General features: G+C 44.8%; 1 protein-coding gene across 7 annotated transcripts in view; it reads right to left on the bottom strand.

The window, feature by feature from the left end:
- Positions 1 to 13228, bottom strand: part of GARNL3 (GTPase activating Rap/RanGAP domain like 3) — a 53549-nt gene extending 40321 nt beyond the window's left edge. For 2 of the 7 annotated variants that reach the window (XM_074608404.1, XM_074608405.1), the window contains exon 1: positions 5378 to 5528. In XM_074608404.1, coding sequence (XP_074464505.1) covers positions 5378 to 5433 — 56 coding nt within the window. In that variant the 5' untranslated portion in view covers positions 5434 to 5528. Of the gene's footprint in view, positions 1 to 4375; positions 4414 to 5377; positions 5542 to 12981 lie in introns of those variants that run through there. The other 5 variants (XM_074608406.1, XM_074608410.1, XM_074608399.1 and 2 more) reach the window with 5 other exon arrangements.

The following is a 13228-nucleotide window of genomic DNA, read 5'->3' as shown; positions in this document are numbered from 1 at the left end:
GCATATTTGACATTTTATTGCATCATCTTTTTCCATCTTCTGAAGGGAAGTATAAAAAAGCCCCAAACTTTACTTCAGTATGGTTTGCAGTAAAGAAAAATTTTGAAGCTATTACTCGTGAGTTCTTATCTTTTCTTTCAGAAGGAAACACATATAAATCTGGCTAACAAATTTTCTCTGCAGTTACTAAGACTGGGGAACATAAGACTATTTCAAGATTAGCATATATACAGACAAAATCTGATATACATCAGATTTTATTTTCCCCTCCAGGTAGAACCAAGAGTTACTAAATTTAGTTTTGTATGGGCTGAAAGTTATCCTTTGCCTCTTCACACACTTCGGAGAGAATTTGGAAAGTTCAGATAAATCCTAAAAAGTAATAATGCATCGAATGTGATTTTTAGAATTCCTGCATTTTGACATACACGTGAAATTTGACATATGTTTCATGGAACAAATGGAATGCCTCATTTGCAATATATTCTAAGGCGCCGGGGTGGGGGGTGGGTTAGTTTTGGGGTTTCTTTACTTTTACAGAAAAATCAGGTAATCATGGCAGTGCTAGCATTTTCTTTGTGTGCTACTTTTGTTCTCAGAATTCATTTTTGTGGCTAGGTGTGTGAGTTGCCTTAGAAACCACTGTAAAAGCAATTACGATCAATGAACACTTGTCACTGTCAGTACTGGTGGAAACAGCAGTCAAGAGAGATTTTGCTGTCGCAGAGCTCTGAAACTCAGTCTTTGATCAGATGAAGAAATGTAAGTAAGATGACAATTCAAGGAATGCATAAAAAAAAATAAATAATAAATCCAACAACAGCCATTAGCACAATAAATCTTTTCAAGTCTTGGGAAAGCCAGGTCACCGTTTTGTGTGTCTGACACCTGGACAACCCCAAATACAAATATAATACAAATGAGAAAGTCACCACAAACAGCATCTGGCCTACCGGGCTTTGAACGGAACCATGTCTGCCTGGATAATTTTTAGAGACTTTCATCAGTCATATGATAGCTCCACAAAGCAGGAGAAAAAGCAAGCTGACATTTATAAAACTGAACTACTTTCTGCCTTGTGGCAAAGCTAACCTCAAAAGGCATGAAACTAGAGGAAAATGCCATCTCGTGTATTACCTGCATGATAAACCCAGGGAATTATGAAGGCATTTTAGAACTATCTGCATACGCACAAACTAAGTCCTATACCTTAATTTGGTGATATTTCAGCTGAGTGAAAGTCAAACTCTATCAGGAAAAGTGTGCTGAGATCTGAGTATATTAATGCTGGAGAGATAAAGTCAGTAGGTAACAAAAACCTTTCAAAAATAAAATATGAAAAGAGTATTCAAAACCAAACTGTATAACCAATAAATGAATCACAGAATGGTTTGGGTTGAAAGGAACCTTTAAAGGCCATCTAGTCCAACCACCCTGCAATGAGCAGGGACATCTTCAACCAGACCAGGTTACTCAGAGCCCTGTCCAACCTGGCCTGGAAAGTTTCCAGGGATGGGGCAGCCACTGCCTCTCTGGGCAACATGGGACAGCATCTCACCACCCTCAGCGTAAAAGATTTCTTCCTTTTATCTGGTCTGAATCTCCCCTCTTTTAGTTTAAAACCATCACCCCTTGTCTTATCAATACAGACCCTGCTAAAAAGTTTGTCCCCACCTTTCTTATAAGCCTCGTTTGAGTACTGGAAGGGGCTCTAAGGTCTCCCCGGAGCCTTCTCTTCTCCAGGCTGAACCCCCCCAGCTCTCCCAGCCTGTCCTCCCAGCAGAGGGGCTCCAGCCCTCCCAGCATCTCCGAGGCCTCCTCTGGCCCCGCTCCAACAGCTCCATGTCCTTCTGATGTTGAGGGGCCCAGAGCTGGACGCAGCACTCCGGTTAGGGTCTCACCAGGGCAGAGTGGAGGGGTAGAATCCCCTCCCTCGCCCTGCTGGCCACGCTGGTGGTGATGCAGTCTGGTAACCCCAAGCCCTTCTCAGCAGGGCTGCTCCCCATCCCTTCATTCCCAAGCCTGTGCTGATACCGGGGGTTGCCCTGACCCAGGTGCAGGACCCTGCACTTGGCCTTGTTGAACCTCATGAGGTTCACATGGGCCCACTTCTCAAGCTTGTCCAGGTCCCTCTGCATGGCATCCAATCCCTCAGGCACGTCAACTGCACCGCTCAGCTTGGTGTCACCCGCAAACTTGCTCAGGGTGCACTCAATCCCAGTATGTCATTGATGAAGATATTAAACAGTCCTGGCGCTAGTAGGGACCCCTGAGGGATACCACTTGTCACTGATCTCCACCTGGACATTGAGCCGTTGACCACTACACTCTGTATGCCACCGTCCAACCAATTCCTCATCCACCGAACAGTCCACCCACCAAATCTGTATCTCTCCAATTTAGAGAGAAGGATGTTTTGGGGGATTGTGTCGAAGGCCTTACAGAAGTCCAGATAGATGATATAGGTATACAACACATGAATGCACTAATGTTAACAAAATACGGGTTATTGAGTTAAAGGAGGACATGACATGAAAGCCATTCGTTTAGAAATACAAAAAGTCTAAATATATATTAAGGAATATGCCTGGCAGCTGAGGTAAAGAGCCTGGAAAGTAATGTCCAAAACATGGTGGCAGAATTAAAAGCAGACCAGATACACTGGTCTGATCTTAATTAAGATCATTAAGATACATCCCAACAATGACTACTGCATAACACTGCATAACACTGCACAACCAGAAAGTCACAACAAAACAAAAGACAAAGTGAGGTGCAGAGTAAGTTTGGACTCTACCATACAAATCTTTTTTTTCCTCAACATGGAAAAGATGATCGTCCTCCACACTCTGTCAGGCGTACTCAACATTGCTGCTAGCAAAGTTCTGGAGGTCGATTAGCCCAAAGAAAGGTTTGCCATAGATACTCCCTGATGTCCATGAGGGAGAGGATGTTGAAGGAGACTATCTGATCCACAAACTTATGGTTTATCTGCACTTGCAAATACAACGCTCTTCACAGCTGGTATGATGTCTACAAAACTATATTCTCTATCACATGAATATGTATTGTCTATTCCAGATTCTCCAAAAAACCTTTTGATCTAAACAATTCCAGTATGGATATTAGATTATTTTGGTTTTAGCATTCCCATAATGACAAGCCATAAGATAGCTGCCTTTAGGAGGCACTTCAACATTTCACATTTAATCAGCTTTGCTGGCCACAGAATGACAGCGAGCAGGGTTGTTGCAGAGTTCTGCCATTGCACGATAGACACAATGGTAACCATGCAGACAGGAGCCCGCAGCAGTATACATCAAATAACAAGGAGACAGCACTGTCACATTCTGCAAGGAAACTGGCAGAGGCTTCAGACCATTGTTCATCAGGTCTTGAGAAGAAGAGTTACCACAATGCCGCGGCCAGCCTCCAGTGCAATCCCACAGTCACAGCACCTGTGGCGACACAGGTGAAAAAGAAAGACGTGATATCCATGCATGCCTTGTAAGATGAACTCACAGGACTCCCTCCCAGCCAAATACCTAAGATCTATCCCTACTAAGGGTACCGAGATTCACAGATGCAGCGAGACAGGGTATATTCAGCCATTGATGCAGAGGAGAACACCAAGAGCAAGCAAGTTTAATGGAAGAAATCATCTATTTTCTTAGACCATGCAATATAGACGGAAAACACAAACAAGATCAGAAAAAGCATAACCAACAGTCTGTGCTCCCGAAAGGTTTATGGTCCTATCTTCTCCACAAACTACATTCCAATAATTTAAGGAAATACATTGCCTTACCACAAACCACACCCTTTGTTATCAAAAGCATTTTTCTGACACAACTCTTGCTATTTAAAAACCATAAGTATATCTGAGGAAAATGCTGACTAAAAAAATACTGTTTTGCTGTTAATATTCTTACTCATTTGCATCCCATTTCAAAGTACCTAAAACATACCTAGCTTTCAAACACACTACGAGTCCTTTTAAAAATCAGAATTATACACAATGCTAATCTGTGCTTCTTCTCAACCTAACTACTTCCTATCACACTTCTACTCCCTATCGTACTTGTCATCTCCTTTGTGTCAAGCACTTAAAGCAGAATCTCATACCAACATAACTGCTACACAGGCAATCTCGTGAAAGTTAAGCAACTTAGCCTCAATTTATGCACAGGTAAGATTTACATTATCACACTATTTGCTAAGTGCACATATTCCCCAATGAATTCTAGCCTGCTCTATTCTTTGGCTCTCCATTTGGGTTACCACCAAGATTTGTACTCATCAGTTCTCTGACATATCACATCATCTAATTTAAAAAAAAAAAATAAATGCTGTGATTAATATTAGCTTTTCTTACTAATTTTCTTTGTTGGATTGCATCCTTCCTCAGTCCGGACCAGATCTTCATCAGAAAACACTGTTGCTCCAGTTATTACAGTTTTAAAATAATTTTCATCCTATTAAGATGAACTGCCAGCACTGAAATACTTAGATTATTTTACCAGTGGCTCAGATCAGTTTGACTTAATAATTTGAAACGTACTTATATTGCGAAGTGTTTTAATACAGATGAGTCTTTATTCACATGAAAAAAAGACCATCTCCTACACATTTCTACAGCACCCAGGGTACGCTCCCCTCACGTTCGTTTGGGAACACAGGTGCTGCTGTATCAATGCACAGCGATGCGGCAGAGGAGGGAGGACCCGCTTCCTCCCATTTCAACAGAAGCTCCTACAAACTTCAACAGACCCGAAAGTCGAACAACAAAGCAAGTTTAAACATATCTGCTAATCTAAAGTTAGGCACGTATTTTTAGGATCCTAGTGTCAAATCACAAGTTTTGCCCTTTGGGAGCTTGGCACTTTGCTTGGGGCGATGGCGGAAGGGGGCGAGTTCGCCGACGGCACCGGTGTGACCACAACGACGCAGCCCGCGTGCCTCCGGGGCTCGCCGCTCTCCCGGCCACCTGGACCCCTGCTCGCCACTATCGGCGGATCTCTGCCGGTCGCAGAGGCGAGCACCCGCACCCCCGCGCTCAGCAGGCGGGCGATGGCCGCCGCTGCTCCGGCGGGACCCGCCGACGCCGAACGCGCTGCGGAACCGGCCCCGAGGACGCTCGCCTGAGGCCCCACCCGCGCCAACCCCGGCGGCTCCCGAGGGAGGCGGCCGCGGCGCCGGGACTCCCGCCGCTGCGCTGCCCGAGGGCCGGCCGCCCGCCCCTCCGCGCGCCAGCCTCCGGCGCCGCCGCTCCAGCTCCGCGGCCGGTGGAAGCGCAGCACCGCCTCTCCGCCATCCACAGCGCGGCCCTGCGCCGCGCCCCGCCCCAGCTCGGCCCCCGCCGCCCCGGCTCCGGTACCGCTGAGTGAGGCCCAGGAAGCGGGTGGAGGCCGCCTCCGCGCTGCTCGGCTCCATGTGGGCGGGCGGCCGCAGGCCTCGCCCCTCCAGCGCCGCTCCGTCCCGCGCGGGAGAGGCGACGAGCGCTCCACGCGCACATCCCGCTGCCCCGGCGCGCGCCCGCCCCGGCCCGCGAGCCACTCAGGCGCCGCGGCAGCCGCCGGCAGGGCCCGCCGGGAGCTGTAGTCCCGGGCGGGCCAGCGGCCCGGCCCCGGGCCCGACCCCGGCCCCTCCGCAGCGAGGCGCCTCGGCCGGCAGCGCCCCTCGGCAACGGCGGGGAGGCGGGGAAGCTACTCCCGCGGAGCCGTTATGTCGGAACTGGCTGCTGTTTCATGGGAGCAAAACCCTCTGCCAGCTCTCCATCCACCTGTGGTCCCTGCTGCGTTCTACAAGTCGGCCGTAATACTACGACTGTTGTAAAGGCAGCACTGTGTGAGCCGGCACAGGCAGAACCCAGGAACAACAAAGAAAACGTGGACGAAAGGCAAAGAGTAAATTTATTCTCGATACCTCACAAACCGGGGCATCTCCGAAGCTGCAGCCAGGCAGAGGCACGCAAGCAGGAACACGGGCACCGCAGAGCTCGTCCTTGCTAGAGAGGGTTTTTGAGAGAGTCCTTGTTAGCAAGAGAGAGAGTCCGAACCTGCTGGTTTTCACCTGTATATCGGATTCACGCAGGCATGGTTTACTGCTGCGCTTTGACCTTTCCCAGAGCAGGGAGGAATCTCAAGCGGGTTCCACAGGGTGCCCCCGAATCCATCGCAGGCCTGTGGTATCTAAACACAGGTGTTCCACTCACCAAGCACACAAGACTAAACCACCCATTAGTGTGATATATGTATTTCTCAGCACCCCAGGTGCAGGTCAGTTGAGCTTGTTTACAGTCCTCCTCCCTGATTTTCTCTTACTTTCCCACAGGCACATAAAATGTTTTTTCAACCTGCTCACCTACAGCTCAGAATCTTTAGAAGTGCAGTCATCTCACAGACTGATATTCTCTGGCATGTTCAATCACAACTGGCCAGCAGGGTGAAACCTTACTGGGGAAGGAATGACAGCTCAATTCAGTATTATTTCTTTAACAAAGTTGAAAAGTCAGACGGCACTGTTGGCAGAGCCTTTGGCTTGCTAGGCCAGTGTCAGCCCACTTCAATTGCAATTGAGTCTTAAACAATCTTCACCTATGTATGTAACTTTTGAAGTCTAACATATAACAAAACAGCAGCACTTTGAAGTGCGTGAACCACTTCCCTCTGTTTTCTCCTTTTACACAGATACACACTATCGTTCTCTACCTTTTCAGGACGTAAACGTAGCCTATGCTTGCCACGTGACATAAATCCTGGGGTTAGGTTTGAACCACCACATTGGGAAGCAAAGCACGGCAAGGTGACCAAAAGTATTCTGACTGTGTGAGGACTTATTTTAAAACTTTTCAGTAGGAGTTGAAATCAATATTACAAGCAGCTATTATGACTAAAGATGAACCAATGTTTTCCTAGAATAACAGCTTGTATCTTGGGTAATCATAACTTGGATGACTGTATTCTGTTTAGACAAATTTCTTCAGTAATTTCAGTTGCTTGTATGTTTTGTAATAAACTGCACTGCATTACTGTGTATTATTAAGTACTCTACCCATCCATGTAGTAAACTGTAGAGAGTTACTACATGATGTGATTGTGTATACATTCTTACCTTTCTTTACAACAATTATTACAAAACAGTAACTTCAGGTAATATACTAAAACTCTACTTGAGGTTTGAATTTAATTAAAAGCTTCTCTAGTGTTAAGACAGTTCAATTTCCAGAATTCATACAATTCTGGGTCTCTCTGCTTATTCTGGCAGCCGCTAGAAAATGAAGCATGACACAAGGGGGAACCCATCATGCACCCATCATGCAGCAGAAGCCACCAAAGAACAACTTTTAATTAATGCTCATCAGGGCTGGACTGAAGCTGGTGATGTACTGCTGAGGAATTTTGTCAAGCACTAGCCTTGCCTTAAAGAATTCAGACAACGTAGAACGCTCAAGCTTATTAGAGTTAAAATCCATTTGGATCTTCTGTAAGTGAAGTTTCCAACATGTTGCCACCTAGGGATAGCTTCACAATGGAGCCTCGGCAGCAATTCTAAGCGAGCCTGCGCCCTCCACCAGTTACTTACTTCTGTCACAGCATCACCCTTTGCTGTCAATTCTGCCATTGTGTTTGAGGAGTCACACTATCAGCTGCTCAATAAAGTAGCTTGGGGTTAAAAAAAAAAAAAAGTCTTTCAGAAATGGCAGGGAGCGACTCTTTTTGGTTAACCAGGGAATTAAGAGGATACAGTTGGATTGCGAGTTTAATGATAGTTTGATCCGAGCGAAGTGCAAGCATGGATAAAGTGATAAAATGCTTTTGAAGGTTCTGAACCTCACATCGTCATGTAGGACCACCTACAAGTTACATGTCCCACAGCTGCTCCGTTTGGCAGACGGCGCCTGAGGTCCAGATCGAAAAATTGTACCCATACACCCAGCCTCTCACCAAAAATTGCCTGTTATTCCTAGGGAAATGTATCTCTGTCCACAGGCAGATGATGGCACATCTAAGTCTGTAAAATAATGCTCAATGAGCAAACTTTAAATATGCCTTTTTTTTTTTAGTTTTAATCCTTAGTGCTAAAATACAGTGAGAATTCCATGTGTGGGGCAGCTCTTGGGAGTAACTTCATGCTTCCTCCCGTACACTGCCTTTTTCCTCATACAGGTAACTAGCACTTCAATAGTTCTTCTAGCTAGAAATAAATCCATCAAATTTAAATCAGAAACATTTAACAATTCTTGGAATAATCTTCCTTCATTAACTATATTATTGTGCATTTACTCAATGTTAAATGTATGGACATGGGTCAGTCGTCTACAGTCTGTCCCCTGACAAATCCTCAAAGCTGACAGGAGATAGGAATACGCACTTTAGCAACTACACCTTTGTTTTTCAAAATTAAATCTAAAAAACCCTATGTTTTTATGGCAAGAAATTCCAAAAAGATAACTCGCTATTTACTGCAAACCATGCTTTGTATTAGTTAACTGTATCACTAAATATTGTTTGTGGTTTCGAAGGATTATCTCCCATGTGTGGAAAAGATCTTCCAGTTCTCAAAATCAATGGAAATAATTTATTTTAGCCCAGTAAAATAAGACACTGTAATTTCTTTGTAGACTACCTGCATAGAGCTCATTACGTCATTACTTAAATATCTGAACAGAAATCCAACCACGTGCCACCTGAAAGTAAATTTCAACTAACACCACTGCAAACTCAAAGCTGACTGCTTGTATATCAAGAAATACCCTAACAAACGTTAAGTATGCATACCCAGTAAAATAACTTAAGAGGAACTTCCATACTAAAGAAACAAAAATCTTTATAAAAAAAAAATACCATCGATAATCCCTGCTCAACAACAACTTTCCTCCTCTCTAAATATCTGGATTGCTTTACAAGATTGCCAAAAATGAGGCTTCGTTCTCTTATCCCTTCAGAAGAACCTACTTCCATGGAAATAATGAAACAGAAAGAACCTTCCACTTAAAGTACTTAATTTCCACTTCAATGCAGTTGTCATTTACCCCATTTGTCTTCCCTTCCGAGCACTAGGTACAAGACAGAGTTAAGACGAATACACGCACTCACTCAAACCGAAGTATTTTTGCTGTGGTGCCCCTCTGTCATCCTGAAGAATGCCAAATTTTAAAACAGCAAAGAAACATACCCTGCTTCTGCACAGATCTCAGCAATTGAAACGACAGCTTCTTCTCAGTCAATTTCTTTCTGTCTCCTGAAATGGAAAGCCTGAGAAAGTTCTGGGCCTGTTTTACGCCGTATTCAAGTCTAGCAGCGTGCTAGAATTCCAGCCAGGGTGAAATGCAGGCATGGGGCCTTTGCATGAAAAAGAGCCACAAAAACTGAAGTCTGGAGTATTTTTAAATGTTTGGGGAAGAAAAAAAAAGCATTTCTGTAGTATGCAATAATTTCAATGCTGCAATAAATCTTGAACACAATAAAATCCACTGTATTTTTTACACAAAGGGCTGCCTCTCTTAGAACATGCTGCAATTCTTTTCCCATTTTCTCAAACAACAAGCACACAAAGATGGAAATGAGAAAGGTACTAGCAAATTAAGAAAACGAGCGTCTAAAGAGGTATGCTGCAAATGCATTGGTTTGGATGCTGTCTAGCTAAAATTTGGGATTCCTGTCGCCAGCTTTTAGCAATGACAGATGTTTCTAGTATTCCATTGCAGGATGCAGCACGTCTCTGCAGTAAGAGGCTGGCAGAGACACAAACAGAACTGCCATAGCTTTATTTGTAATTACTGATGATGCTATGTGAAGTTCCATACTTCCCCCAAAAGAAAAAAAACGCCACATAATGTATAAAAATGGATTTTACAAGCATATGTACTAAGAGAGAGAATATTTAAAGAAAGGGACAGATGAAAAAGCCCACAGCCTATGAATTATAAAGAAGAAAGCCTGAGAAGTAGAGTTATGGGAATATTAAGAAAAAGAAGTTATTCACCGGAAAAGACACAGAATGGTAATAAACCTGAAGGTTCATTGAAATGAACCTCAACTTTCTTTGTTGAATTTCCAGAATTACATCTCCCTTGATCTGCTTGCCTCTTTGTAATAGCACGGGCCATTCACGTCCATTTTCTATGGATTATATAAAGACCGATGAAGATCTCAATTCACCGCTCATGATGCCTGTACTGACAGTGATTTCAAATAGGGCTATTCTTCTCTCAAAACAAGGACTCTTCATCATTACTTTTGTTAAGGCATTATAAAACAAGTTTACTTTCTAACAAACTTCAGGACAGATGAGATCCTCAGCACCTTGCAGACAAGGAACACACTTTGAAAATTACTGCAGACTCTTAGACGGGAATACAGCTGGTCTATTTCAGCCTAACAAGTTACACTACAATTAAGATTTCAAAATAATTCTATCAATCCACTTTATCTCCTCAACTTTCCCAGAAGACCACAAACTCACTTTTAGTGACACTTTAAAAGGGTGAGCTTTCGCTTTACAGGAAAACTATTTTGTAACTCTCCGCTGAGATCTCTCACGTTCTTCTGAAGCACGCAATACAAAGTACTTAGATAACATACAATGATGCCAAAAGAGAAGATATGTTAGATTTCCTTTTATTAGACAAAATCAAAACCATTCATCTTTTTCAGAACTGGACGGCTACAAAAAAAGACAAGGCTAGAAGCAAAGTATCTCAAAAGCAGACTAAGCCACAAAAATTGAAGTTTGGGGGGTTTTTTTTAGATGTTTGCAAAAGAAGTAATGAGGTCATGAAAACCCTGTGTACATACACGCTAGAGCAAGATGGCTCAAATTCTACTTAAGTCCACATAGCCAGCATTTTCTATCACCTCATTGGTTTTGGACCTTCAAATGTATTTAGCCAGTTAGGGACGTAGGTAGAATTCAGACCACACTAATCTCGACCAGGAATCTCTTCCACCCAGACAAAAACACTTCTAGTGCACAGCCCAACTTTACTCACCATTACTACTTCCAAGCTTTCCCCTTCACACTGCGCGTTCAATGGCCCTGTGCAGACCTGAAGCGGCATGGGTTGGCCACAGCCTGGGCAAGTTTGAGATTCTACATTCAGTGTAGCATACTTGCCAACTCTGAAGGCTTTCACAAGGCCAAAGTCCAGCCTGCTTACAAAACAACCATACAGAACGAAAGGCAAAATACTTCATGTAAGCTCTTTTATATATATATATATAGTGTATTTGCTTGGTGACAAAACGCATTGAGACCTCAGAAATTACTACAATCGGCACAGAGGAAGTAGGGGAATAGTTCATGCTTAGCAAATGAGATTTCCAGAAAAACCTACAGTACTAGCAAGGCAAGGGATCCAGAAGGAGCAGACCCTCAGCTGCTTCTTACTACCCTGCTGTGTCCTGATCATTTAATGGATTGTAAAGGTATAACATAATTTCAGCCATCCGAAGAGAGCTTTGTGTGTAAAGTACACCTCTTCAGCGTGCCTGCAAGTAGCAGAAACTAGTCGGATCCAAGCAGGTAGGTCAGATTTGCTGTGGAATGCTGCTCTCAAGTCCAGACGCCACACCAGAATGACTTCCATTCACACTGTGCGAATGAAATAGTGGGCTTGCATGGTGACTTGCCTACCAGATGAAAAGCGATGGGAGCTCAAGACGCATCTAGACAGCATTGTACTGAATACTGAGGAAAAGCCAGTCACCACAATTTGTGCACAGATGAGATATTAAAACAAAAATTTTACTTAAAAGTAAGAAGCTAGAATCACCACAATAGCATCCTCTGAAGCGTGGTCAGCATCACGTTTGGCACCAAGCAGACAAGCAGAATCTCAGCATGCAGTGGAGAACTTGTTATGTAAATGACAGTTCTGGCTTACTAAAAATGAGGGAAAAGTTCTTGCAATGACACAGCTGACGCAGACAGGGGTGAAAATCCAAACAAAATCCAGTAAAGCCAATAAAACCCAAACCAGAATGTTAGCTGTTAGGAAAAAAACACCACCAACCAAGGGCAACTCCAACACAGGGATAAAATTTCAATTAATATTTTAGGCCTAACGCACAAAATGTCTAACTTACTCCAACTCTAACCGTTCTATGATTCTTACAGAGAAAAAACCCATGACCATTAAACTGTGTTTCTTCTGTGAAAAAAAAAAGAAAAAGGTGTATTACATAGCTACATAGCTAGAACTAGAGTAATTATCTTTTACAATGCACTGGAAACTACACAAGATTGACTGAACTAGCTATTTTTGCGGGTAACCGGCTGAGCCAGCCATTTCCATAAAACCAATCATTCTCAGTAATTAAAATATTTTAAATACCTCAGCAAAGCATCGGATCAAGAAAAAAATAAAGATACCAGTTTAACAATAGAACGCCTTGCTTTTACAAATATTCTAAGTTTCCCAAATGGAGCAATTAATCTGTACAGCTCTTAGTACAGTTTCGAATAATTTTTAAGGCAAAGTTAAAGGACAATAATTTTTTTCCCCATAGGCATGACTTTCTTATGTCTCCGAGAATACGCGCACGTGCCTATCTGTACATCCACACAAAGACATAAGTACAATCAAATATATACATAACACAGATGTCAACAAAAGAAAACGTAGCCTTATCAAGGGCTGGAGGTTCACCCAGACCTCATTCGGAAGAGTTCTTCAGAGACTTTCTGTTTGTTGGTTTATTTAAGACAAATCTCTGAAGTCGTTTTTCCGTTTTCTCCCGTTTCAGGGTCACCGTCAGGTCGGGCAGGCCGCTGCCAAACGACATGGGGAACGAGCCCCCCGCCAGCCCCTCCCGGGCTGCCGCCTTGGCACCCTCCGGCCGCGCCGCCCCGGGCAGCGGAGCCCAGGGGCCGCCCGCCACCGCCGGCCCACGGCGCCGCCGGCTCCCGCCCCCCCCCCCCCGCACTCCGCCGGCCGAGCCCCGGCTTCTCTCGGCCGCTCCCGAGCCAGGTAGTTACCAGAGGGCTCTCAGAGGCGCCGGGCACCAGCAGCAGCTGGCGGTGAAGCTGCCCGGCGCACCTGAGAAGGGCATCGGGACGCCCTCCCGCCGCGGCTGCCCTGCCCCTCGCCCCGCCGCAGCAGCGCGGCGCCTCGGCAGCCCGCGGGCCCCCGGTGGCGGAGCAGGCCGCAGGCCGCGGGGCTCCGGCCCGTGCCGTCGCCGGGTCCTAGAGCCCGCGGCGCCGGCGGCGGAGAGGGCGCGGTGTT

This window comes from Larus michahellis, chromosome 15, assembly GCF_964199755.1.
Source record: "Larus michahellis chromosome 15, bLarMic1.1, whole genome shotgun sequence".
NCBI lineage: Eukaryota > Metazoa > Chordata > Aves > Charadriiformes > Laridae > Larus > Larus michahellis.
The sequence above is the reverse complement of the archived record's forward strand: the minus strand, read 5'-3'. Positions and strand labels throughout refer to the sequence as shown.